At 42.2% G+C, this 24,926-nt stretch overlaps 3 protein-coding genes across 4 annotated transcripts in view; 2 read left to right on the forward strand and 1 right to left on the reverse strand.

The window, feature by feature from the left end:
- The first annotated feature begins 821 nt into the window (after nt 1-821).
- On the forward strand, nt 822-4,877 carry LOC306705785 (cathepsin Z). Its single transcript, XM_079172635.1, has 6 exons — nt 822-963; nt 2,898-3,061; nt 3,313-3,492; nt 3,802-3,952; nt 4,316-4,481; nt 4,741-4,877. The coding sequence occupies exons 1-6, from the start codon at nt 833-835 to the stop codon at nt 4,846-4,848; spliced, it is 900 nt and encodes a 299-aa protein (XP_079028761.1). The 5' UTR covers nt 822-832; the 3' UTR covers nt 4,849-4,877.
- A 2,975-nt stretch (nt 4,878-7,852) lies between these two features.
- On the forward strand, nt 7,853-14,760 carry mppe1 (metallophosphoesterase 1). Its single transcript, XM_079172539.1, has 9 exons — nt 7,853-8,367; nt 8,516-8,624; nt 9,891-9,994; nt 10,922-11,002; nt 11,191-11,299; nt 11,609-11,689; nt 12,344-12,466; nt 12,688-12,828; nt 13,674-14,760. The coding sequence occupies exons 1-9, from the start codon at nt 8,117-8,119 to the stop codon at nt 13,857-13,859; spliced, it is 1,185 nt and encodes a 394-aa protein (XP_079028665.1). The 5' UTR covers nt 7,853-8,116; the 3' UTR covers nt 13,860-14,760.
- A 1,352-nt stretch (nt 14,761-16,112) lies between these two features.
- Nucleotides 16,113-24,926, reverse strand: part of LOC306706494 (guanine nucleotide-binding protein G(olf) subunit alpha) — a gene marked incomplete at its 5' end in the record, with an annotated part of 44,846 nt that continues 36,032 nt past the window's right edge. For both annotated transcript variants that reach the window (XM_079173609.1, XM_079173610.1), the window contains 7 exons: nt 16,113-18,635; nt 21,510-21,577; nt 21,668-21,798; nt 22,531-22,651; nt 22,831-22,889; nt 24,602-24,675; nt 24,784-24,838. In XM_079173609.1, coding sequence (XP_079029735.1) covers nt 18,489-18,635; nt 21,510-21,577; nt 21,668-21,798; nt 22,531-22,651; nt 22,831-22,889; nt 24,602-24,675; nt 24,784-24,838 — 655 coding nt within the window. In that variant the 3' untranslated portion in view covers nt 16,113-18,488. The remainder of the gene's footprint in view (nt 18,636-21,509; nt 21,578-21,667; nt 21,799-22,530; nt 22,652-22,830; nt 22,890-24,601; nt 24,676-24,783; nt 24,839-24,926) is intronic.

Here is a 24,926-nt window from a genome sequence, read left to right on the forward strand (position 1 = left end):
CTGAAGATGGATCACACAAATAACTGGTGATTTATCATGCGTTTCCACTGAGGGTTCATTAGGTGCCTAATGCACATCTAATCTGATTCAAGTTTAATCATTAAAAGCACAAACAATACTGCTTCCTGCTCACAAAAACTGACCGTGGTTGAAGTTGCGCCTCATCCTGTGGTATACTAACCTTGTTAAGAGCTTCAAAATATCCTTAAAAACCCAACCAATCAGCAGGCCCTGCATTAGGTTTAATGCGATTGTAACTGAGTGTTATTTAAAAGTTTCCTGCTGATCATGCAAAACCTGCACTGCTACAGCGCCTGTTTTTATTCTGACGATGTTCATTTATTGATCGGTGTGGTGAAAAGCACAAAGGAGTCAGCAGATACAAGCAAACTTATTTATCGTTAAGGAAAATATTAAAATCCAGAACAACAAAACAATGCTCCTAATTTTAAAGTTCTCTTAATAAACTGACTTCTTTAGCACATTGTGGAGGACAATTGACGTTTTTGTCACCCTTTTAGTTTTATTTATTTTACATGTTAGTTACAGGCCTGTGGCTAACAGGTCTTTATGGTTTGTGCAGACTTCTTTAGTCTACTGATATTGGATCTGTCAGTGTTGGAAAGTAACCAAGTACATATACTCAAACATAGGCTACTGTACTTAAGTACAATTTTGAGATACCTTAAATGACGTGTTTTCATTTTCTGCTTCTTTATATTCTACATACCTATGATCTTTACTGTTATAGTGGCGGTTGTCCCAGGTGCCAACAGAGGGCGCTGTGTGTGCGTCACATGAAGGCAATAAGGGAGAAAGAAGGAGATCCAACATGGCGTCTACAATAACAAACGTACCGTTACTGTTTTGCATAGCTTCTTTTTCTTTGCAAATCAGCTCCTCCAGACTGTTATCCGAGCCTTGTTATAAACCTATCACAGACGACAGACCACACTCCGTCAAGTAAGTGACGAGAAAATGTACATTTTATTCTGACCGACAGTTTCATTAATATGGACTCTTATCTCCTGAGCGAACCAACGTTTAAGTTAACGGTTATCAGTTGAGATTTGACATTAACGTTCGGTTCTTAAGACCTAACGGTAACGTAATAGGTCAACACTAAGTAAGTAACGTAACACTTTTATGTTACTAAGCACAAATTCCAAGGAGCTTGTACTTGAATGATTTACATTTATGCTACTTTTGGAGTTAAATGTTCATTTTACTTATCAACTCAGCAACCTTGGATCTAGGGGAGCAACTCAAGGATGAGAAACTAGCAAAGAAAAGATTGTGAAGAGTAACATGACAAAGAAGAGTTAAAGTATTTTCTTAAAAAACAGGACACAATAACAGAACTGTTTTTGCAGGAACACGTGAAAGTGAGAAATATTTAACTAGTAACAGCAACTGAGGTTCAACCCCCGAGTGTCTAACACATGACCTGCAGCTGGACAAAGCAAACTCAATGCTTCTTCACACAGTTCCACATAATGTACACAAACCTGGAATCACCATGGGCTCAAAAATAAAGTAGCATACCTAAAGTTCCTCTAAACAAAAAGCTCACTAGTCAACCCAGTCATTCAAAGACAACACAAAGCAGAAACCTGCTACATTTACTACCAAAGCTGAAGGCACTACATTTAAGAGGACTTCCTCATTAACATTCTAGTTCCTCAGCTACCAAACTGAACGTTACCATGAACCCAAGCACCTTGACAGACTCAGAGCAAGCCAACACAAGACCAGACAAACGGGTTCTGATTCACCATTAGACAGCCATTGTACGGTGTGGTTAAGGTTTATAACCTCCAGAAACAAGTACTGGAACAAATACGATAAAACAGAGACCAGGTTCCCCGGACCCATCTAACTAGTCTCAACCCTCGTCCCTGGACAGATGCTGGTGGAGGACACTTATGAACAGAGTCCACTGGAACCAAAAGACAACCAGACGGTGGCAGGAAAAAAAAAAAATGAGGGGAAATGCTCCCAAGACATTGGGATCAACCACTTCAGCAAAGTGCTGGCTGGAAGCATGGCTTCTACCAACCAAGACGTGACCATGCTCTCCCAATTACAAGCACCAGTACTTAAAATGCAATAAAAGAAATTGGTTGGTTAACCAGAGAAAGTGGGGACAGATTCTGCTCCTTATAAACCGCCAGAGATTAATTGCCTCCACAAAAGTAACCCAAGTAACCAAACAAAATTCCTGTCCCCAAAAATCTCAGTCACAATGCTAAATACCAGAGGCACTTCAATATGTACTCCCGAAAGGTGCTTAAACTCAGTTTAGCATGAACAAACCGTATTGGTACCAAAAATGAAGCCTCATTTGTCACATTAAGGCTAGATTTACCAAATGCGTTGGCATCCCGGACGAACCCCCGTCTGTCTCAAAACTGGCTCAGAGAATGTGACAAGGAGGAAGTCCACTTAAAGTTACACAAATAATGAAACTGCAGTTACCACCAAACAATCAATGGAGTGTGCAGAGTCAGTAATGAAAGACATGCACGGATGTGTGCTGTGGAGGGTCACAGGTGCACAAACAAAAGCCCGTACAGGTTGGACATGTGCTGTAGCAAAGACGAGGCAGAGTGAGCACATGGACCAGTTTCTATAGCCCAGGTTGTCCTAATCAAGCTAACGACCCTCTCATGTCAGCCAACTGGCTGCTGAGGTCGGCTAGGACAGCCTCCGAGACAGTGGGAGGGACATCAGAAAGGTCAAATTGAAGCGTGACATTTCCGTGATATATGTTTCTACATAAGATCACAGATATACTCTATGTGTCTACATTCCTACAAGATTACTGTGGTTTGTTCTGATTCCTATTGAGGATATTAACAAACTAGATATGAGCCTCATCCTGTTACTTTTTTCAGGACACGGCCCCGCCCACATGAGTATGTGAAGGTGTCGGACCTCCCTCCGTCCTGGGACTGGAGGGACATCGAGGGGAAGAATTATGTGAGCGTCACACGGAACCAGCACATCCCCCAGTACTGTGGGTCCTGCTGGGCCATGGGAGCCACGAGTGCACTAGCTGGTAACCATGTGGGGATGGAGGAGGGAGGAAACAGGATGGGGGATGGGAATAGAGGGATAGACAGAAGCTGGGACTGATGTAAGATGTGTTAAATACAGTATGCATATTGTTCACGTGTTACATTGAGCCGTTTTTATGGACTACAGTATCACGTTAGCGTGGCAGCTGTAGCATAGTGAGCACGGAGAGCAGCGTCCACCCAAGTGAATTTTACCATTTAAACATTCGTTATTGTCGTTCTTTTCTCCAAGACCGTATCAACATCAAGCGTGGAGGGGCGTGGCCGTCGGCCTACCTGTCAGTCCAGAACGTGATAGACTGTGGGAGGGCGGGCTCTTGTTACGGAGGAGATCACCTGAGAGTCTACGCCTACGCACACGAGAGAGGCATTCCTGATGAAACCTGCAACAACTACCAGGCCATAAACCAAAGTATACAAATATACGCTTTTTACTCTGATCATTCTGTCTGTTGATGAATTTACACTCTTAAGTATGTGGAAAAAATAATATAAATGGGATATTATGGTGGAAGTGTAAGCAGCATTGTTGGTTGCAGTTGGGCTTCAAAGCAGCTGCTCTGAGTCTCAAACTGAACACATTTGCGATATTGCATTTTTACATCACACTGTTAACAGTACACTGGAAGTTTAAGATTTAACTTCATGGAGACTGTATGGAATTGCAGAGTAAGCGCCGCACTGCTTCGTGAATCTTTATAGATGATCTCATTTGTTTTAGAGTGTGAGCAGTTCAACCAGTGTGGCACCTGCTCCTTCTTCAAATCGTGTGCCGTCGTGAAGAACTACACGATGTGGAAAGTGGGCGACTATGGAGAAGTTTCTGGAAGAGACAAGATAAAAGCGGAGATTTACACCAATGGGCCCATCAGGTAGAGTAAGTCATCCTCCCCAGTCGTCATTCTAATTATCCATCCGCCTACACACTCTGTGTGAAGTAAAGAGATTCAGCCTGAACGTTTCACAGCGATTCTTCATTATAGTGACGTTTTTATTAGTAGATACATTATTTATTATTCTAAAACATTTGAGAAAAGTAGCAGCAGGAGTGTAAAACGCTTTTCTAATACCCGCAGATTTAAGGTAACAATTTCTGTTCCTGCCCTCACCCTGATTTGAACCCACAGAAATGCTCTTTCTGTGACTCATCGTCACATGCCAGTGATTATAAAAATGTGAGAAGAACACAAAAAGAAGATTAAAGGATTTCAGAAACTCTCCACTCTGTCTTTCAGTTGTGCCCTGATGGCCACCGGCGGCCTGGAGGAATACGCTGGAGGGATCTTCTCAGAGTTTCACCCCCTGTCTTTGCCGAATCACATTGTCTCTGTGGCCGGTTGGGGTGTGGCGGAGGACGAGACCGAGTACTGGATCGTGAGGAACTCCTGGGGAGAGTTTTGGGTTGGTCTCTCTCTCTCTCTCTCTCTCTCTCTCTCTCTCTCTCTCTCTCTCTCTCTCTCTCTCTCTCTCTTCTCCCACCCTGCCTGCACAGCCTGCCCTTAGTTTGACATGAATCAGCTCTGTAGCTAAAACGTGCACACCTCACTAATTTACAAGTCATTAATTCACTCTTTTATCCATTAGGTTGCAGGCCGGTGGTTTCACTGACTTTGGTTTCCTGCATGCAGAGTAAAATAACGTTGTTTTGTTTTGTTTTCAGGGAGAACACGGCTGGGCAAGAATAGTCACCAGTGCCTACAAAGGAGGAAAAGGCAATTGGTTCAACCTGGGTATTGAGAAGAACTGTGCATATGGAGACATATTGTAACATAGGTGTCTTAATAAACTGATAGAAAGACTTTGGTTTTGTCATGGCTCTTTTAAACATTGAAACTAATTGTGATCATTTGGAAAGGAATTGTGTTAGGAAATGCATTAATTTTTTGTTATTTGTGTTACATAGGGAGTATTTGCCAAAACATTTCTTTGACAGAAGCAGTAACTTCCTGGAGTCTCAGCTGGTTGCTGGGCAATTAGTTCAGCCCATGAATAACAAATTAGAGGCAACATATATAGGATTTAGTTACCTTTGGACAGAGCCAGGCTAGCTGTTTCCCCCTGTTTCCAGTCTTTGTGCTATGCTAAGCTAACCGGCCTCTGGCTCCAGCTACATATTTACCGTTCAGAGTGGTATCAGTCTCTAACTCTCTTTTACAAGCTTAACCACATTCAGACACTGAATTTAATTACATATTCGAACACAGAATAATAATAATAGATCATTTCTGATGCCCTGCAAGGCCAGAAAATTGCAACCTGGATACATGACCTGCTCCTACTGAATTCAATTTTAAGCTCAAAATATCTCACTCTCAGAAAATAAAAACTGCTGGTTCGTCTTTTAAATGACGGGCGAGCTTATTTATATTCAGCTGTTGTGAAACAGTGTTGGCAGGTCTCAGGAAAGGAGAGCTTACAGTTACACTTCTCTTTTGACTCACGCTGCATAACAACTGCACAAACATCTGATAATGAGAGTCTGGAGGCTGACCATCCAGAGTTAACGTCAATCAAAACTGGTTTGGACACAGTTTCACAGAGAACCAGCAGATACTTTAACCACTTCCCTATAAAACGAGCAGGGTGTCATTTTTCCTGACATTTAAACTTGACTTATGGAAATGTCTTCTTTGTTCAGTAATGATAGCGTGATACTTTTAGTCAACAATTAACCGGTCCAAGTATCCTTTATTCCTCTCTGCTCCAAAAACAACATCAACAACACCTCGATGTGTATTACTCCACGGACGAAAATAGCGTCCAACAAATGCACTATATATTATTTAGTTAGTGTCACATTTGCTACAGCGCCCAGCTGTTTTAGGTCATGTTTTATTAATGTTTGTGTAATTTGACCCTGAGGAGAGACTAAAGATTACGCTGCATTCAGACGTATAGATATACAGATAGTCTCTGGCCTCTAGCAACTTTTGAGTCTGTATGTGTGAACAACGTAAAGCACTAAATGGGGCCTGAAAAACTGACATTAGCCTCAAATGTTGTGCAATTTGTTATAGATTTTCAGCTCCCCTAAGGTTGATGACCCAAAATACCTTAGGACACTACCTCAGTGTCCTCAATGGTAGCCAAGACCCTGACTGTGAATTAAAGCAGGATTTGAGAGTGTGAATTGTGTTTCTTGATTGTTTCAAAGAAGAGCCACTCCAAATTAGGAATTTGACTCCTTGGTGTGGGTTAGTTGGTTTTAGTGCGTGCTCCTTTATGCTCACAGGACAGCTTTGTTAATCAGTTTCAGGCTTTAAAACAAAGTTGTACATTTGAAAGTCAGTTTACAATTGAAAGCAAATGCTCTTCATGTCCTCTAAGACTGTTGTGAGTGGAGCAAAGCCAGTCTGAACATCTGGAGTTTTGAGTCTCCACCCTTCTTTATTTGGTTTCTAGTGACAAAAAGTGTCATTCATGATCACAAACAAATGGCAAGTCTGAAAACTGAGATGCCTCTCCTCTGAAATCATGTTGTCAGTTTCCGCTCTGTGCTGCTGTTGCAACGCTCTACTTTTCACTCCTGCAGCTTCCTCGTTCTGCACGAGTCAAATCTTGCGCTGCACATGTGCACAACAAATGTTTTAGGGTCAGTGTGAAGACAGGATGTGAGTAAAGCTCCCCCCCCCACCCTCCCTTTGCATGCATAAGCTGAGCATAACAGGAACATGCATGACTCGTGAATGCAAACCGACTGGTTTAGCGGGGAGCTAAAGGCCATAGTTAGAAGAGTTTCGTTATAGCAGGTTCCTGTGAGGCTCAAACTCCTCTGTGGTTGTAGTTTCATAGCTGCACACACAAGCGGTCTCCTGCTGATTAGATTTCTGCTCTTAATCACTTAATCTCATTTGTCCCATAGTTGTTGGCTCCTTTCCATCTGTTAGTATTTGTGTGTTGGTGTGGACGGATACCAGATTTTCTGACCATTGATCAGGTTTATCAATAGTCCTATTGTTTACAGAATGACAAACTGGCTTCTTATTAACTTTTAAGTCAAGTGTTCTTTTGTCTCTCTTGTCTTGCCAAACATTCCTCCACTTCTCCTCAAACCCAGGTCAAGTCAGCAGGTGTTAGCAAGAAAAATACCGGAAGTTGGCCGATTTTTCTTTTTAATTAAGTTTAATTTGCCACGTTTAAAAAAAAAAAGTGGTACTTGGTGAGATAAACAAAAAAGTAAAAGATCATGTTCAAAAATATTTACAAACATAACAACGTTTTATGTTATGCTGCAACATTAGTGATGCTTTCACATTAATACACCAATAATTAACATCATGTATACATAATTCTAAAATGTGCCATTCTGCATAATTTACTTTTTGTACTTAAAGTATACTTTGATGCTATTACTTCTGTTCTTTAGGTAATTTTGAATGCAGGACTTTTACTTGAATACTTCCTCAACCACTGGTCATTCACAACATATGTTATTTTACAGTTTGATTATTTTGATGTACTCTGCATATTGCTCGTATGCTCTATATATTATAGTTGTATGTAGTTTCATCTTTAATGGGCCCAAACAAGTGGTGGAATAAATAAAAGGAAAACGTCGAGTTTACTTAATTGCCAACATTTTTACACTGTGATTTTGCTACTTTTACTTCGGTAAAATATCTGAGTACTTCATCCATCACATCTTCCATCTGAAAACACTTAATTGTACAAATAGATGTGATTGTAAAGTATTGCAGTTTCAGATTTATTTTGAAAAATGACTACAGGAAATGCTGTTTCTAGCTTGACAGTTAAAAGCTGAGCGGAGCGACTCAGTTGCGCATCAGCGGCAGGCTGCCGCTCCTCTCGACTGTCTCTCTACAAGCAGACGGCATTTGTTTTAACTTTTTATCTCATATTTTGAATCCCCGGAGCTTTTCACTGTATCCAGCGCAGCCTCAGAGCAACTTGCCATGAGCATCCCACGGCTGGAGACCTAACCAGTCGGGTCTGGAAGAGGGGAAGATGCCTCATGGACCGCTCCATCACCGCCAGTGCGCCAGTTCAGGGCATCCCGAACGCCGAATAACAAAGAAATGCCGAGGTTTAGCGTCAGGTGGATGGTTGCGGTGGTGCTGATTCTCCTGGTCGGCGGCGCTTTCTTTTTCTGCGAGTATCTGATCTACTTCCCGACCATCCTCAAGTGCGCCTGGCCGAAGATCAGCCATGCACGGGGCGGAGAGGGCATTGACGGCCGGCCGATGGACTCAACGGTCCGCGCTATGGTGCTGTCGGACACGCACCTCCTCGGAGCCGTCGGAGGACACTGGTTCGACAAGCTGAGGAGGTAATGTCTTTTTTTATGTATTTGTATGTATTATTTTTTTAAGCAATCCATCACTCTTCCTCTTTCCATCCGTCTGTGCTCCGAGCTCTACAGGACTGTAAACAAAAACAACAAATAACGCTTATACTTGTTGTCTCCAAACGCACAGGGAATGGCAGATGGAGAGGGCTTTCCAGACCGCTCTGTGGCTGCTCAGGCCCGAAATAGTGTTTATTCTCGGGGATATCTTCGACGAAGGCAAGTGGAGCTCGCCGAAGGTAACGTAGAGTTCCCTTTTTCCCTTCTTGCTTTGTCTGCAAACCCCACAGTGCTTATGATGATGATGATGGTGGTGGTGGTGGTGGTGGAAGAACAGTACGTGGATGCAGAGCAGAGGCCGGTACTCTCCGGTCATCAGCAGCAGCAGCATGTTGTACCATCCAGGCACCAGAGGCTGGCGGTTTTTTGAAGAAAAACACCAACAGCAGCAACCTGCATCCTCTCTGCCCTCCGTGGTAGCATACATCCATCCTGCTTCAGGAAAAAAAACGTCCCCCCGGGGAAATCTCACACATCTATTACTGGATTGTCAAATGTGATCCGTCAGATAGAAGAAAGATGAGGTGTTGAGCAAGTGCTGCACGGAAGAAAGCCTCATTAAAACAGGAGATGGAGCTCGCAGAACTGTAACATCTCCAATGATCGTATTATGTTCCCCTCGTCGGATTCTTCATTCATTTTCACACTCGGTTGGCATCTCCGATGTAATTTGTGGGATTTGTTTTCAAAGCGTTACATTTTCAGAAAGAGAAATACCGAAAGAAGGTCTGCAGCTAGATATTTTTTCATTATGTAGCAATTATTTTCCTTTACTAATTGGTTTACATGTAAAGAAAACAGTGACATTTTTTTAGTTAGATTGTTGTGGTGTGAGTTGCCTAGTTTCTGAGGTATTGAGATGTCTGCCTTCTCTCCAATATAATGGGACTATGTGTCACTCGACTTGCGGGGCTCAGAGCACCAAAAAATATATATTTGAAAAACTCAACAGCAATGTCTCCTTCCAGAAATCACGACCTGGATGCTCAAGATAATTCACAGACCTTTTTCTGTACATGTAGGAACTATGGTTGAAAAAAAAATAGTTCCCTTTAAGTAATTGTTTCAGGCTTCTTCTTGGATGATATGGATAATATATGGATAACATAACCTCAAACCAGCCATTTGTGCATCTGTCAATCTGCCCTAATTAAAAGTAGCATCAGGGAGTCATTTAGAGACACATCAGTGGGAAAAACATCACGTAAACCCACAGCACTGATGTAATTAAAGGTCTCTTGTGTACGACTTCGGCCCCTGCAGGTGCAAAATTGAATCTGGAGTCTGAATCAAAGCCACCCGGCATAGACAGCCACCCATGGGGGCTGCTGGGTGACCCACAGAGATCCCATTAACTCTCATGAGCTTCCCAGGGGAGTTTAGTCTTATTAAAGGCCCGTGCTGAAACCTGCCTCAACTGTGTGTTTGTGTTTTTCTCTCTGCAGCACTGGGAGGACGACGTGCGCCGCTTCAACAGGATGTTCAGACACTCCCCTGACACCGAACTGGTTGTACTGGTTGGCAATCACGACATCGGTTTCCATTATGAGTAAGAACAGGATGATTGTTTTTATTGTTCAACCTTTATGCTGCTCCATCAGGCTCAGGTTACCTCTGATAAAGCTGTACGTGAGTTCAGGCAAGGAGTCACAATAAAAGAAGGACTTTGATTTCACTGTTTGTCACGTTATGTCACTGTTTGTCACTGTTATCTGGTAACAGACTTTGACTAGAAAAGTTGTTGTATCTAAAGGAGACTATTGGCTGCCAAAAGAATGTGAATAAAAGCCTCATACTGTTACAGTGCAGAGCCAGCATAAGAACTAAAGGACTTTATCGTGTTGCATTACCTGTGAGGAAATATTTGATTATGAGCCAATTAGGAGGTATTTTTACTGAGATATACTGTCCAAGGGTTGGACACCGTAAAAGCAGTCAGGGACATAGATATCTGCGAGGACACTGAGGTCACGTATGATGTGTGGTTTTATGAGATTTACGATATATTGTAATACTGTCAACAAATCAAAACACAAAAGGCTTTATTACAGTCAACATAGGCACTGTAGACCTGACAGAATCCACTGTACAAGATAATGCAATACTTGTATCACGGAGGTCTTACTTTATGTTCATTATGGAGCCTGCATGTTTGAATCTGATTGCATTATATTGCAGAGATGTTGCGTTCATCAGAAACTCTTGTTCTTAAAATCTCTGGGGAAGAAGCAGTAAAAGCAAATACAACAAGATGCATGAAATCCTCCTGCAGTTTAGTATTTGATGCCTCTGTGATTCATGGTTTTGGGGATTATGCAGACAGACAGCGGCTCATATGTGCTTTGATTGGACGCGTGCAGCAGGAAGGGAAATGGCACAGCTCTTATGTAACCCCGTATGACAGACAGACGAGGCAGACTGAGCAGCAGGTTATTTTTATTGCCGTGTGGTGAGCGTGTTGTCTGTCTGCCTGCAGGATGGACTGGTTCAAGCTGCAGCGCTTCGAGAAGGTCTTCAACGCTTCCTCCACCAGGATCGTCACCAAAAAGGGAGTCAAGTGAGTGGCACACATGATGACCCTGCAGGAATGTGACTCAGCAGACCGGAAGGTCACAGGTTTAATGTGAAGGCACTCCACCGAATGTCCTTAAAGTACCCAGAATCAGAACATTATGACAGGATTCGTCTCCTCTCCTACCTCATGCCAGAGTTACTGAGTGTTATCTATTTTTCCTCTCTCGTCAGTTTTCTGCTGGTGAACAGCGTGGCCCTTCACGGCGACGGGTGCCCCATCTGCCAGTCGGTGGAGAAGGAGCTGATCAAACTCTCCAGAGACCTCAACTGTTCTCTTCAGGTGAACGAGAACATTTCTTGAAAGTTGGTTCGCTCACTTTCAGGCTGTCAGCACCTGAAACGCACTCTGCTGCTCTTGGAGCGTGAAAGACTCAAGTCAAGTGGGGAAGAAGGCAAAAAAAAAAACACACTTCTATCCAAAGCTCAGTGTACCTGGAGCCGGTGTTTTGTTGTTTTTAAACATTGATGGAAGACATTGAACGTGGTGGCCAATTGCTTTTCTTGTGGAGGGATACGCAATAAAAATGATGTTTGAGGACGTATTGTAAAAGAAGACAAGCCCGGTAACTCTTTGTCGTCTTTTCTGCAGAGTTCACAGTCTGGCGGCGGGGTGACGGACAGCTGTGAGGACGCGCAGCTCTACCCTCCCACCCCCCCCATCATGCTACAGGTAACCTGCAGGTGTACTCTGCGTGTTTTCTCTCTTCCTGTCCGAAAACATAAAGCAGACACAATCGCTCCTCATCAGAAGCTGTAGAATTAGTGCTGAATTGATTACTTGCTTGAAGGATAAGTCTTGATAATCACAAATCATCTCAAGCATCATCAAAGCACCATCATAGACTAAGCGACTTTGTGATTATTGCCCAACCTGCTCTACCAACGGAGCTACGAAACAACACGAGCATCTGAAGACATTTGTCATTATTTTCCGACAATTAATAGATTAATCCAAAAAGATTTTACAGCTCAATCAACTAACAGTTGCCTGTCAACTGAACCTGTGTGCAAACGTAATCGTGTGCGTCCACTTACTGTTCAAAACCCACAGAACTTTTTAGGAAAAGATCCAGAAGTTTTTTTAAAGATAACAAACATGAATTTAGGATAAATGTGTATAACATGCACGTAATAACATAACGTGATTGACAGCTACAGCCATAAACACGTCACTTAGTGTAAACATCATCCTGTTATTACTAATAATAAAATTACTAATTTTGTCCAAAACCCAAATATATTAAATTTAAATTTTTTTCAAAACATAATTTTAGAATAAAACGAATAAAAAGGTATCTATTTCCATGTTCTCCTCGTCCTCCAGCACTATCCTCTGTTCAGAGTGAGCGATGCCGGCTGCACAGGACTGGATGCTGCACCGCCTGAAGAGCGACACCTGCTGTTCAGAGAGAAGTACGACGTGCTGTCTAAGGAGGCCTCACAGAGGGTGAGTACTCTGCAGTCTCGTCACACAGACTCTATTGTGGGGTTTTTTATTTCTCCTGGATCTCGGTTTCATCCAATTAAAACACAGCACAGCGGCCTGCTGTCAGAAATAATCCCGTATAGAAACCGCAGATGATGATGATGATGATGACGATGATGAAACTGGTGATGTAAGCGAGCAGCAACCGGCCTCTGAGGTACATTTGGGATTTCTGTCCTCAGCTGCTGCAGTGGTTTAAGCCCCGCCTCATCCTGAGTGGACACACCCACAGCGGATGTGAGGTTCTCCATGACAACAAGTACCCAGAAGTCAGCGTGCCATCCTTCAGCTGGAGGAACAGAAACAACCCCAGCTTCATCCTGGTGAGTACCATCAACATCTGGAGAGTCCTGCTTATTTAGAGACGACGCAGACGAATGACGGTGGATGATAGTGTGGGTGAGATCACTCTTTGTGTGGAAAAATAACACTTGAATTTATTTAAGCATCTATAATCAATATTTTTATAGTGACTCAGTAAAAGGAGGTGTACTCAGTGAATTATCACCTGAGTTTCAGCTCAACTTTAATGTTTTGGTTAACTTGCTCTCATAACGTCGTTCAGCACTGTTACGCCTTAACATTGAACAGGAATGGTGACGACATTGAAATAGTGACTCTGCTAGCAAATTGATTCTTGACAATTATTCATTTTTAGATTAATTGTTTGTCGGCTGCGTGTTTGTTTTTGTGGCACAATATTTGGACTAAACTATCCCGGGATCTTTGCTCCACATCCCTGGTGTCAGTCTTCTTTATTTTGACCTATCGGTACTGCAAGACATGATTTCAAAATAAAAGTAAGCCAGATATTTCTCAGATGGACTGAAGATCTACAATTATGTGACATAAAGAACGCTCCAGAACGCCTACAAATGGAACTTGTGTTGAGATTTCTTTTTCAAATATATTCTAGTGAACACAAAACACAAAATTTGTTATTATGCCAACATTTTGAATAGCACCATGTAATAGTGTAATGGGGATGATAAGAAAATATATCAGGGATTGTATCTTAACATAGTCAAACTAACGTACAAATGTGCAGTAAAGAACCAAAGAGTTCACTGGGGCCATAAGCAGCCACCTCGGCCAAAATGAACACTGATTATCACCTCAAACACATTCATCCTCCTCATCTCCTCATCTCCTCGTCTCCTCCTCTCAGGCGTCGGTGTCACCCGGCAGCTACGCTCTGTCCAAGTGTTTCCTGCCGGAGGAGAGCACGGTGATCAGCATCTACTGCTCGGCCGGCGCCTGCATGCTGCTGCTGTTCCTGGCTCACTGTCTGTGGATGAAAGGCCTGCTGCAGTGTCTCAGCCTCTGCCTGCTGGGGAAGCACAAGTCTATGTGAACTACGATTACCCAGAGTGCACCAGGACAGAGCCACGAGACTAGAGCACATTTGGACTTGGTAAATACTAGATGTGACGTTCTCCCCCTCTCTTCAGAACGGGACGAAAATCTGTTCGTGCAACCTCGATTCGTTTGTCCAAATGTTTTACGGCGCTGTGAAGGAGTGTGTGTTTTAAATGTCTTAAAGGGACTATCACTTCGGATATTGATGATAGGGTTATAGCCTGTGGTGACAAAACAGATGTTGGGCCCAAATTGTTGTTACAAATCATCACTGGTGTTTGTTTTACCTTCCGTGGGAGTGCCAGACGGATGGAGCTCACGAAAAGGAAGCGTTACAATCACAGAGAAGTAACCGTCACTGATTTTACAACAGTTTTCCTGTGACTGGCTGAGTTATTAGAAAATACACACACACACACACACACGCACACACGTGACATTGAGTAAAACAATTCAAATAAGTACATATTTAAATACTCCCTGGTCTGATGTGAAGGTGGTAAAGTCAGACTGATGTCTCTTCACTCTGTTAACTGTGATCCGATGTAAACACACTGATCATCTCACACTCTGAACACTGTTTGTTTCTGTTGTTGATGTCGGATAACTCATCCAGGTTTCTCGCTGTTTTTATGATGCATATGTGAATATATTTATTGCTGACTTTCTGTGCCAAATGTTTGTGAGGGGCTTTGCCAAGTTGTTGAACCGTTTCTGATGAACTGTAAATAATAAATAAGAATCTAAAGCTCTGTTTTTAGAGAGTTGTGGTTTAAACTAGAGGTTTATAATTAATATTAGAGGTATGACCAATCACAAACGATTGAAAGACAGATGAGTGTTGTTGCCAACACAAAATCATGTCAAATAAAGAAAGTTGTAAAAGAAGTACAACATATTGGGGACATCTTCCTGACACAGTTCACATTTGACTCTGCTTCTAGTTTGTCTATTTACTTTTTATTTAGGACTGGACAATATGAAGCCGCTTACTGAGATCTGGGATTTCATGACGTGGTGGCGCTCACTGTAACATATATGCGTGTTTTTAAGGTAACATTTTGTAATGTTGCAAGCAATATTTGATTCTAAATGATTTTTGGTACCTTGATTTGTCAGGTGTTTAAATAACAGGATTCTTCTACATCCACAAATTGGGAAAATGTGTGTCACAATTTCTGGTTGAGCAACTGTCCAAAAGAAAAAATAATATTTACATAAACAAAGTTTAAAGTGACACAAAAACAGAATCCTGACATTTGAGAAGCTCGATTAAAAGAATTTTCTGTCCATCAACTGACTGATTTATCACATAATAGTCTCAGAAAACAACTGTCTAGTTCTCAATTCATTTTTAGAAAATTGATGACACATATAGTTTTCTTTTGGTGATGTATCCATATTGTCCACTCCTGATCTTTTTTGCGACTGCGACAGATTTAATCTCGACAATCAGTCGGAGCGAAGGAACATTTTCTACAATCACTTTCGCTGAAGTGTCGTTCCCTGTATCAGGAGGGAAGTAATAAAACGTACAACCTTAACTTTTTCAAAGTATAATAATCAGACCACAGTCTGCACCGAAGACCCTGAACACCGGAGGTACCAGGTGATCTATTGCGCTTGATTAGACGTCTCCCTGACTCTCTTGTTGGCGTTACTGCACCTGAAACTACACTTTTATCATATAATGTACATGAAGTACTGGGACTGATCCCCAGCGCACAGCAGCTCCGACCACCTTTAACCTGTGCCGACGTCTAATCAGAGAGAAACTCAAAACACCTGCGAGGAGCCTTTAGATCAGAATAACCAAACTGTATACATCGTGATATATCGGCACATGTCAAGAGGCCTTTTTCATCACACAGGTGAATATATTAAAATGAAAGATAGTTTGAATCTATTCAGCTGCTTCAGTTTCCCGGGTCCTGGTATTGTGCATGCTGGCTCACTGTCACTGCTTTCAGGGGATAAAATGGAGCCAGCTTTAATGACGTTCGTAAAAACCTGTGCTTTCCCTACTTTGACAAGTGTAAATGTCAAAAAGTGAAAAAAAAGGCCTATGTTTATACCAAAACAATTCTGCTAAAACCACAGTAAAGATACTGCATGTACCCAGCCCTCCTCACCCACATACTACTTCTGCTGCGTGTACGACCCCCTCCACTCCACTGACGCATCCACCAAAACAAAAGAACTCAGCGGAAACAAATCTGGACACCAAGATGGAAATAAAGCAAAGTCCTCTAATGTGCCTCTTTATTTAAAGAAAATAAAAATGTCATTTAATCATCCTCCCAGGCCAAACAAGGTTTTTGCACCTCCAGTCAGTTCACTCTCTTTTGGGGATAGACGTGTACTGTAGCAGAAGAAAAGGCTGATGCTGTTTGTACAAGGAGAAGAGCTTGTCTTGTTGGGTGCTGCTCACACATTCATAGTGCCTGTGCCATTGGGTATGGCTCCAAAGGACCAAAGAATTACTAATATTGCACGCTCTCATTTATTCATCTCCATTCTAAACATGCTTTCCTATGTGTGTATGTATACATATTTACCGTATACATACATAGGTATGTACACCTAGGCACACACATAATTAAACATGTATAATTGTACATATATATTTATATAGACCTATAAATTTACATGTACATACATTTATAAAATTTTACACACAACGCACACTCGCCCCTCACATACATACATACATACATACACACACGCACACGCACACACACACAATGCGTCTGTGAGTCTATGTTTGTTTTATGTACACATGCGCACAGGCACGCACATCAGTACAGATCTCAGACACACTTCATATCGAAAAAACGTTGGTTCCTATTAAAACAACACCAGGTTGCAATTTGGACACTTTCAATGGATTTCCAATGTTTGTTTAAAGCTGTGAAATTCAAAAGAAACAAAAAGAAAAAGGAGGAAAAAGAAAACCGAAAAAGAAAAACAAAAGGCATGGCGCTGCAACATCTGGTCTTCACTGCAGGTAAGTGGTTAATTTGCATAATGTATACAGGTTTTTAGGATTTTTTCCCTATTTTTTATTTTTTACTAAACAGCATTTCCTTTTTTTTATAAACCAGAAAAAACTAAACTCTACAGAGAAAGTCCCCTACCCGCAGTCTTCCGCTGCTGATAGAGATTGACATCAAGCTGTACAGCGCAGTCGAAAACATACTTACATCTGAGCTCATTTACAGGTACAGCCATAATCAAGGCACAAAGATCTACAAGTAGATTTGTTTTTCTTTCAATTAAGTTGTACAAAATAATATTACATTTTACAGTCTGTACAGGATAATTCAACCTTGCACAGTGTACAAGTTAACAAAAAAATAAAAATAAAATAAGAGAACAATACATTTTTCTCTCCCATCCCCCTACCACCCTCCCCTCCCATCGGTATTTCTAAGCTAAAAGGATGGTTTGTGTGGAAAAAGGAGGCCGGTCCGAGTCCGTGGAGGCAGCAGGGCTAAGGTGCAGAGAGCTCAGTCCCTTTTCCTTCATTTAAATCCTTCTTCGTGTCGTTCCTGCCCCACTCCCACTTTAATCTTTCGCTCCGCATGTCTCTCGGCCGCTCGGTGCACCCTGCAGCTCGGCAAGCTAACATCGTGACAGGGTAATAAATATTGTGATGCTACATTGTGTGTATGCTTCCTCTGGAGAAAAAACAACAACCCAAAAAAAAAAAAAAGTTATTAAGGAACCTGATGCAAAGTGCATTTATCTCTTCATCCATTCGGTTCCCCTCCGTCCTCTCCCGTTGCTCTCCGGTGTCGTCCAGTCGTCTCCCACGCGGAGAGAAGAAGCGGCTCAGAGGGGGTGACGGGGCGAAAAAAAAAAAAAAGGGGGGGGGCAAAGGTGATGGTGGCGATGCCAGCTTTAACCGGCAGGTGACACACAAACATAAAACACACACACACACTCGCTCACATGGCATATCCCTCCTGCTCTTCAACACACACACACACACACACACACACACACACACACACACACACACACACACACACACACACACACACACACACACACACACACACACACACACACACTACACTGAGGTCCTGTAGGTGTGTTTTTATGTATCCACACCCACCAGTCCAGGTCCAATGACAAAGCCAAAAAATAACAACAGAAGGACACAAAGGGGCAAAAAAAGAAAAAAAGAAAAAAGGAGGTAGCCCAAGGCTTAGTGGAATGACAAAAAAATCAAGGCATTCAAAAGGAAGGATTAAAAGAAAAAGAAGAAAACAAGAAGCGGCACGCAACAACTTTGTTCCCCAACCTTCCTCTCACAATCGGTGAAATGGGGATGAATCGGTCTCAGAGAGAGAGAGAGAGAGAGAGAGAGAGAGAGAGAGAAAAAATAAAAAGAAGTACAAAATGCTAAGAAGTTAAGAAGAGGAAGAGGATTTGACACACTTCAGTAGTACTTCATAGTCCTCGACAGGAGGGGTGGTCAGGGGGTTGTTGAGGGTTTCTCTGGGGGGAGGAGGGGGGAGGAGTAAGGATGAAGGAGGAGGAGGAAGAGAAGGAAGGGTTCGTCAAGGATGCAGAATGATGGAGAAAAACACAGAAGGCTGACGGAGGCGGTCTCCCATCACAAGAGTTCGTACTGCCGCAGGTGCATTCTCTGGATGATGTCCCGGCAGTCGTTGAACACCCGCCGGATGTTCTCTGTGTCCACGGCGCAGGTGAAGTGGGGGTAGCAGTAATGTCTGCCGTCGCCACTCGCAGTGCTGATCCGCTGAGGAGAAGAGACAGAAGACTTTAAGAGGGAGGAAATATAATTTGAAACTCCTTTCTACTTTTAACTTGTCCCTGAATTCCTTCAATCTTCTGTATAAAATAAAACCACTTCCTGTCTCTGTAACTTCAACTTCTCTTTGACTTGTCAAACTAAATAAAAAAACTAAATATCTGCATCAGTCCGGACTGTGGCTGCGGTTGCGACACTTAAAGCGAGGACATGAGGGCAATAGACGAGAATGACGAAGAAGGAGGTAGTTGTCGATGCCTTTTGTCTTATATTTGTATCATATATAGTTATTAATCGGATGTGAAGTTGATTTGAGAACCGTTTACTTTCATACAGTAGGTGAAATATACCCAGCTCGATGAACGAAGTGTGGAGAAGGCTGTCCACTGTGGTTGGGTCCTTGTGTACAAACAGGAAGTGAAACATCATAAACCACAATGTTACATCGCCCCAGAGTGGTCGGAGGACGCCATTGTTCAACTCCAGGGCTCCCTGGCATGCACTGACTGGAGCATTTTCAATGGAGATCTGAATGATATGGTTTCTGTCATTACACATTATATAAACATCTACATAAACAGCACCATTCAAGTTAAGAGGATAAAAAAAAAAAAACTTGGATTACTCCCCAAATAAAACAGAGCCTGAGGGAGAAGGTACAAAGCCTTTAGGCTCAAAGACTGGGCTCGCCTCAAAATGGCAGATCGGAGAATAAAAATGTGGTGTTCGGGGAAAAACTGAAATCCAGAGACAAATTTGAATTTGAATTCGGCAATATGAACACCAAGCAGGCATTTCAGAAGTTGAACCCCTTAATGGGTGTGAACACAAACCCAACCTGTGTGCTGTAAGCGACCCAGAATCCCGTGCAAAAGAATTTCAGGACATTCTACGCCGGCTTTGACAGCCTGGATAAGAGGAGCACAGATGATGCTGCACCTCCTCCTCCCACCGTGCACTTCCCACAGATAACCTCTCTGCTCTGGACTATCACAACACCCAGTGGTGCGAGGGTAACCATCTTCACCTTAATGTCAGCAAAGCAAAGCATCTCATCATCATCTAAAGACATCAAAAAAGGGAGCCATCAAAGACTATCAGCCAAACTTAAAAATACTCTATGTTGCCCCCCATCCCCTCCTGTATCAGAGCAATATTCAGCCCATTCTACTCTACTGTTCCACCTACTTCTTTAACGTGTTGTCAGTTATTAAACGGGCCAAACTCGCGTGCACAACCAACAACGCTGCCAGGATCATTGGTGTCCCCACAGCATACCTCACAGAGTGAAACAAGGTTGCCCGCATTGCAACCTCGGTTAAAAAAAAAAAAAAAAAAAAAGGACATCACACACCCACTCAATCACCACCTTACCCTCCTGCCCTCCGGGCGCAAGTACAGAGCACTCAGGTGCATAAAGCCGTGTTCACACCAAAAGCGTTTCACGCGTTTGACGCGGCGCGATTACATACAAAGTCTATGTACAGACGCGTTTGGCGCGTCGCGTTTGGCGCGTCGCGTTTGGCGCGTCAAAACGCCGAAACGCCGAAACGCCCCAAACGCTGAAGTTGAAATATTTGAACTTCTGCGAAAAAATCGCGTGACGCTCCAGCGCGATAGCCAATCAGCGTTGAGTTGCTCTCTCCGTCATCAGTGAAGTCCTGCCGTTGCTAAATCAGAAAATAAATGCTGTAGCCGCTATGTTCACCCAGAGCTCTACGATACCTCATATCAGTAGAGACCGGACCAAACTATGTGTAGACATGTTTGTGTGTAAACCATATGGTACAAACAATGAATAGACGCTGCCGTATTTACGTCTATATGACGTTATCGTAATGTTAGCATAGCCTAGCACCGATCGATCCGAGCTTCATTGATAAAACAAGTACAAATCGGCATCATTACGTAGTTATTTCGGAGTCCCTTTTTGTCGGTTTATTGCCGTTAAATCACAGCCAAGTCAGTTTATAGTGTGTTCATACAGCTGTAGTAAACAGCCGACGTGTGGCTCGCTAGACACAGTGAGCTCGATGAAATCCACGGAGCTCCTCCGGACTATGTTATGAACCAGACATGACGGCGTTTAGTTCCCCGTGATATCTGGGACTTCCACAACACGTACTGAGCAGAAATAGAGGCTATTTTTCTACGGTTGATGGCGGACAGTTGAACAGCTTTCAGGCCGATAAGCCACGCCCCCTTTTTGGCGCGTCCAGCGCGTTGGACGCGATGGACGCGAATGAACACAAATAGTCCCCGGCGATGCCGGCGTTGCGTTTGGCGCGATTCGCGACGCGTGAAACGCTTTTGGTGTGAACGCACCTTAAGGGCTCGCTTTTGGGAAAAGCCTGATCCCTGTCGCCAAAACAAACTGTTTTACCTGTCACGTGCAATGTTTATCAACGGCGGTGTTTCAGAAACATGGACAGCGCTATTTGTGTGTAGAAGGTGCAGCGTGTAGGCGCGGAGGAGATCGAGATAGATAGGCAAACAACATGGTTCCTTAGTTCGGGTACTTAGCCTGCTGCCTTACGGAGACAGAGAGTTTCTATTTGTCGCAAACAGCTGATTTTGACAGCGAATCATTCATAAATTCAAAACATATCTAGCACTCTGCTAGTGCTGCTACGTAAATGCTCTGATTACTAAATGCATTTTGAAACAATAGCCTTATGTTGTTGTTGTTGTTGCCTTGTAATTGTTGACACCGAATCACAATGCTCTATCTACTTAATACTCATATATCAGTAATATGTGTTTGAATCCTCCTCTGTGTGCCTTAAGTGTACGGCTGATGCTTTTCACAGCTGGCCATCTGTTGACTTCATCTCACTTTAAAACTTACAGACGTATACTTACAAGAAACTCGTCTCGGATGAAGAACTTAGCTCTCGTCACTCTTGGGTCTTCACCAGGTTCAGGAGTTGCTAAAAAGAACCACAGATTGACAGTTTAACATTAACCGACGTAAACAGGAACTCCATTAGCACTTTGGGTATCTCAGCGGGGGCACAAACCTTCATTTGGTATGGTGTAGCGAGCATATTCGGGGAAGTAGTCTTCAATTTTGGATTTTCCAGCTAATACTTTCTCAGCCAGCATGTCCTGCTTGTTCAGGAATAATATGACCGATATAGTGCGTAACCATCTGAAAAACAAGAGAGGAAACATTAACGAAACGCTGTTGTATATGAAGAGGGGGGGAATGATGGGATTTGAATGTCAGCTATTACACAGAATATTTGTAATTATAATATGTTTCTGATTTTTGGAAGTAAAACTTAAAATTAGACCATCGTTATCTAATTTGCTCAAAGAAAGTCAAGAGAACTACGGGTCCCTTGAACATCAGTTCAGTTTCTATGACACACGGCAGTGTTGATAATAAAAACATGAAAATATTTTCATTCAGGGAGGACGTATGTTTTTGTTTTTGGGGGGTGTTTTTATGTTGTCATTAGCAATTGTGAGAGTAACGAGATGACAGGAAATTCTTGTGTAATTTTCAACTTTCTTGCTGACACAACAACATGCTGTCATGCTGTATGTCAGAGGTTATCAGCATTTTGTAAATTAAGGCCCACTTCTGATTGTTGAAATATATGAGAAAAAAAAACATAACATGACAAAAAAAGGAGAAAAAAATGTGCGTGTGGACATTTAAACGTAACTGGTCTTTGACATTATGTTTGAATTACTATGTTGTTGTTTTTTTTGAGAATTCTTGAGAACATTTAGATTTCAAACTAGCTTTGTAAATTACCCCCCCAAAAAATATTTTATTATATAATTTAAGCAAGAAAGGGATAACACAGCAGGGAAAGGACTCAACACGAGAATTCACCGCTGGGCTCAAACTTCATTCACGTTTCTGACTCACCTGTTGTTCCAAATACTGCGGAAGAGGTCCAGGGCTTCCCGTAGCCGGTTGGTGTTATTGTCTTCCCTTATTACCATGTTGTAGCTGCTGCTGGCCACCACAAAGATGATAGCAGTGACGTCTAGAAGGAGAGGAGAGGAACTACTATCAGGACAGCTTTCTGACGTCACATGTGTGGAGGGATAACCCAAACAGTAAGAGCTGAAGCTGGCAGAAAATATTTCTGTGACAGGAGGTGAATGTGTTGTGCAGTGAGGCTTTATGAAGACGATCAAGAACAGAAAAGGCTGAAAGTCTCACCGTTAAAGCACTGGATCCATTTTCTCCTTTCATCTCTCTGGCCTCCAACATCAAACATGCTATGGAGGAGACAAAACACTGGGTCAGACTCACAACAACACGCTCACTGTTGCCCTCTTTAATCAGTGTTTCTCGTGGGACGTCAGGTACATATTGTACTGCAGTTGGCTGGCCTGAGAACATTTACGAGCCAGTTGTATTTTTAATGATTATTCGTGTGAAGAAACGTTTGTTGGATGATCACAAAACATTTGTTTTCGGTCTGGAGCTGAATCTGCTCCTGATCTTAGGTCTGCTTTGCAAAATGAGATCGCAGATCCTAATGGGACGAGTTTGGGTGCATGAATAATCAATTAATGGATAAATAATATGAAGAACAGCATTGCACACGCTCTGTACTCTGTGTGACCCTGGCTGGATATTTGGAAGTCATCAAAGCTCAATAATGAAAAGGGGGGAAGTCATGTCCCAGGGCTTTTATATCAATCATTCAGGATGATACAATTTCATACAAAGGCCCGTTTCAGATGGTAGAATACGTCTGTTGTGTCTGCAACTTTGGAAATGGGTCATCAACAGTTATGAAACATTTACTTTAACTTTTACTGGTTGCTCTACTGCAACTAATGTTCAAAACGTTCAACTGGCTCAGAGATCACACCGGTCGACCACAGAGATTTCATTTTACATTTTAGGTAATAAGATCAAGCTTCCAGCCGCTGAACAGGTCGGGGTTCAGCGCTTTGTTCATTATTGTTCATTATCATAAACTTATGACATTTCAGATTTAACACAAGACCAAGGCGACACCCAAGAGGGCATTCCTGACTGGCATTATTGGTAAAACAGTGACGCAAAAAGGAATCAAATGTTTAAAAAGTACGTCATCTCATTAATGATTCGATGATAAATGATTTGCACAAACTGGAAAACGCCTGGAGAGCCTCCTTTTCAGGAATGTGACAGAATTTTTAAATACACATCTTTAAAGGTCGCTTTTTCAAAACAACCAAACTTACCAGTTTCCTTCATATCTCTATTCTGAAGGGTTTCACAGTGAGGTCTGTTCATATAGTGTTCATAGCCTGATTAATGGAACTATTACTATTGTTGACGGTATTTTCTGATGCTTGGAGTGACACAAAAGTGATATTTAAAATTCCCTCCATAAAAACATTTGACAAAATTGTCAACAAAATTAAACAAGAATTTTGAATGTTCAGATTTCTGGAAATTCATGCAAATAAGCACAAAATACTGCCTCAATTGCATATTTAGAGATACAATATTTACCCTATTCACCTGTAGTGACTATCCTTAAGTGGGGCAGGAGGAAGCACTTGCATAACCGGTTTAGGACTTTCTCTTTTTTTATTTATTTCCAAGAAATCTACTTTGTATTTTGGGAGACCCCTCTTGTTTCTGTTTTTGGGTGGGTGGCACTGGGATATTTTAGATTTTCTGTGTTTGAAAATGGCTTTAATTTTCTCTGATTTACAGTACTAGTGTAATCTTATACCATTAAAAAAGTATGTCCTTCTTTTTTGGGGCAATTACAAATGTATGTAGGCAATCTTTTTCTAAAATCGTCTCAACGTGTAGAAGTTACTAACAAAGTACTTGGCAAATGAAAAATGAAATATGATTTGCTCTACATAATGGATGGAGCATGTCTTTGCAATAAAGAATTAACGACAACAAATTAAAAAGCAAAGTGAAAACATGTTTACATCATGCATGTTTGATGTCCAAGTATCTGAGCAACACTTACTGAAAGTTCACTTTGTCTACTTGGAACCTCGTCTCGAAAATCCCTGAAGTTAACACTCGGCAGCGTAGCAGGTCCTGTAGAACGTGGAGATGAAGACATATCCGATTCAGTAAAAAACTTAAGACAAACAAGCTTTTGGAAGTGATTTCCAAACTGTGAACTGTGCAGAATAATGGACTGACCTGGTCTGTTGGTGTGTAGTCGTTCTGTCTTACAGAGTCAATTCTGTCCAGGAAACTGCAAAGACAGAAACAGTACAGACTAAGATTTTGCTGCAGGAACATGAAAGTTATTAAGATTCAACTGAATTCATTTATCTCAAATC

This window comes from Pholis gunnellus, assembly GCF_910591455.1.
Source record: "Pholis gunnellus genome assembly, chromosome: 14".
Classification (NCBI taxonomy): domain Eukaryota; kingdom Metazoa; phylum Chordata; class Actinopteri; order Perciformes; family Pholidae; genus Pholis; species Pholis gunnellus.

Coding starts and splice junctions, on each gene's coding strand:
- LOC306705785 (XM_079172635.1), top strand. CDS start 833: ATGGCGTCTACAATAACAAACGTACCGTTACTGTTTTGCATAGCTTCT. Junction 3,062..3,312: donor AGCCACGAGTGCACTAGCTG/GTAACCATGTGG, acceptor CTTTTCTCCAAG/ACCGTATCAACATCAAGCGT. Junction 4,482..4,740: donor ACTCCTGGGGAGAGTTTTGG/GTTGGTCTCTCT, acceptor TTTTGTTTTCAG/GGAGAACACGGCTGGGCAAG.
- mppe1 (XM_079172539.1), top strand. CDS start 8,117: ATGCCGAGGTTTAGCGTCAGGTGGATGGTTGCGGTGGTGCTGATTCTC. Junction 8,368..8,515: donor TGGTTCGACAAGCTGAGGAG/GTAATGTCTTTT, acceptor CCAAACGCACAG/GGAATGGCAGATGGAGAGGG. Junction 9,995..10,921: donor GACATCGGTTTCCATTATGA/GTAAGAACAGGA, acceptor GTCTGCCTGCAG/GATGGACTGGTTCAAGCTGC.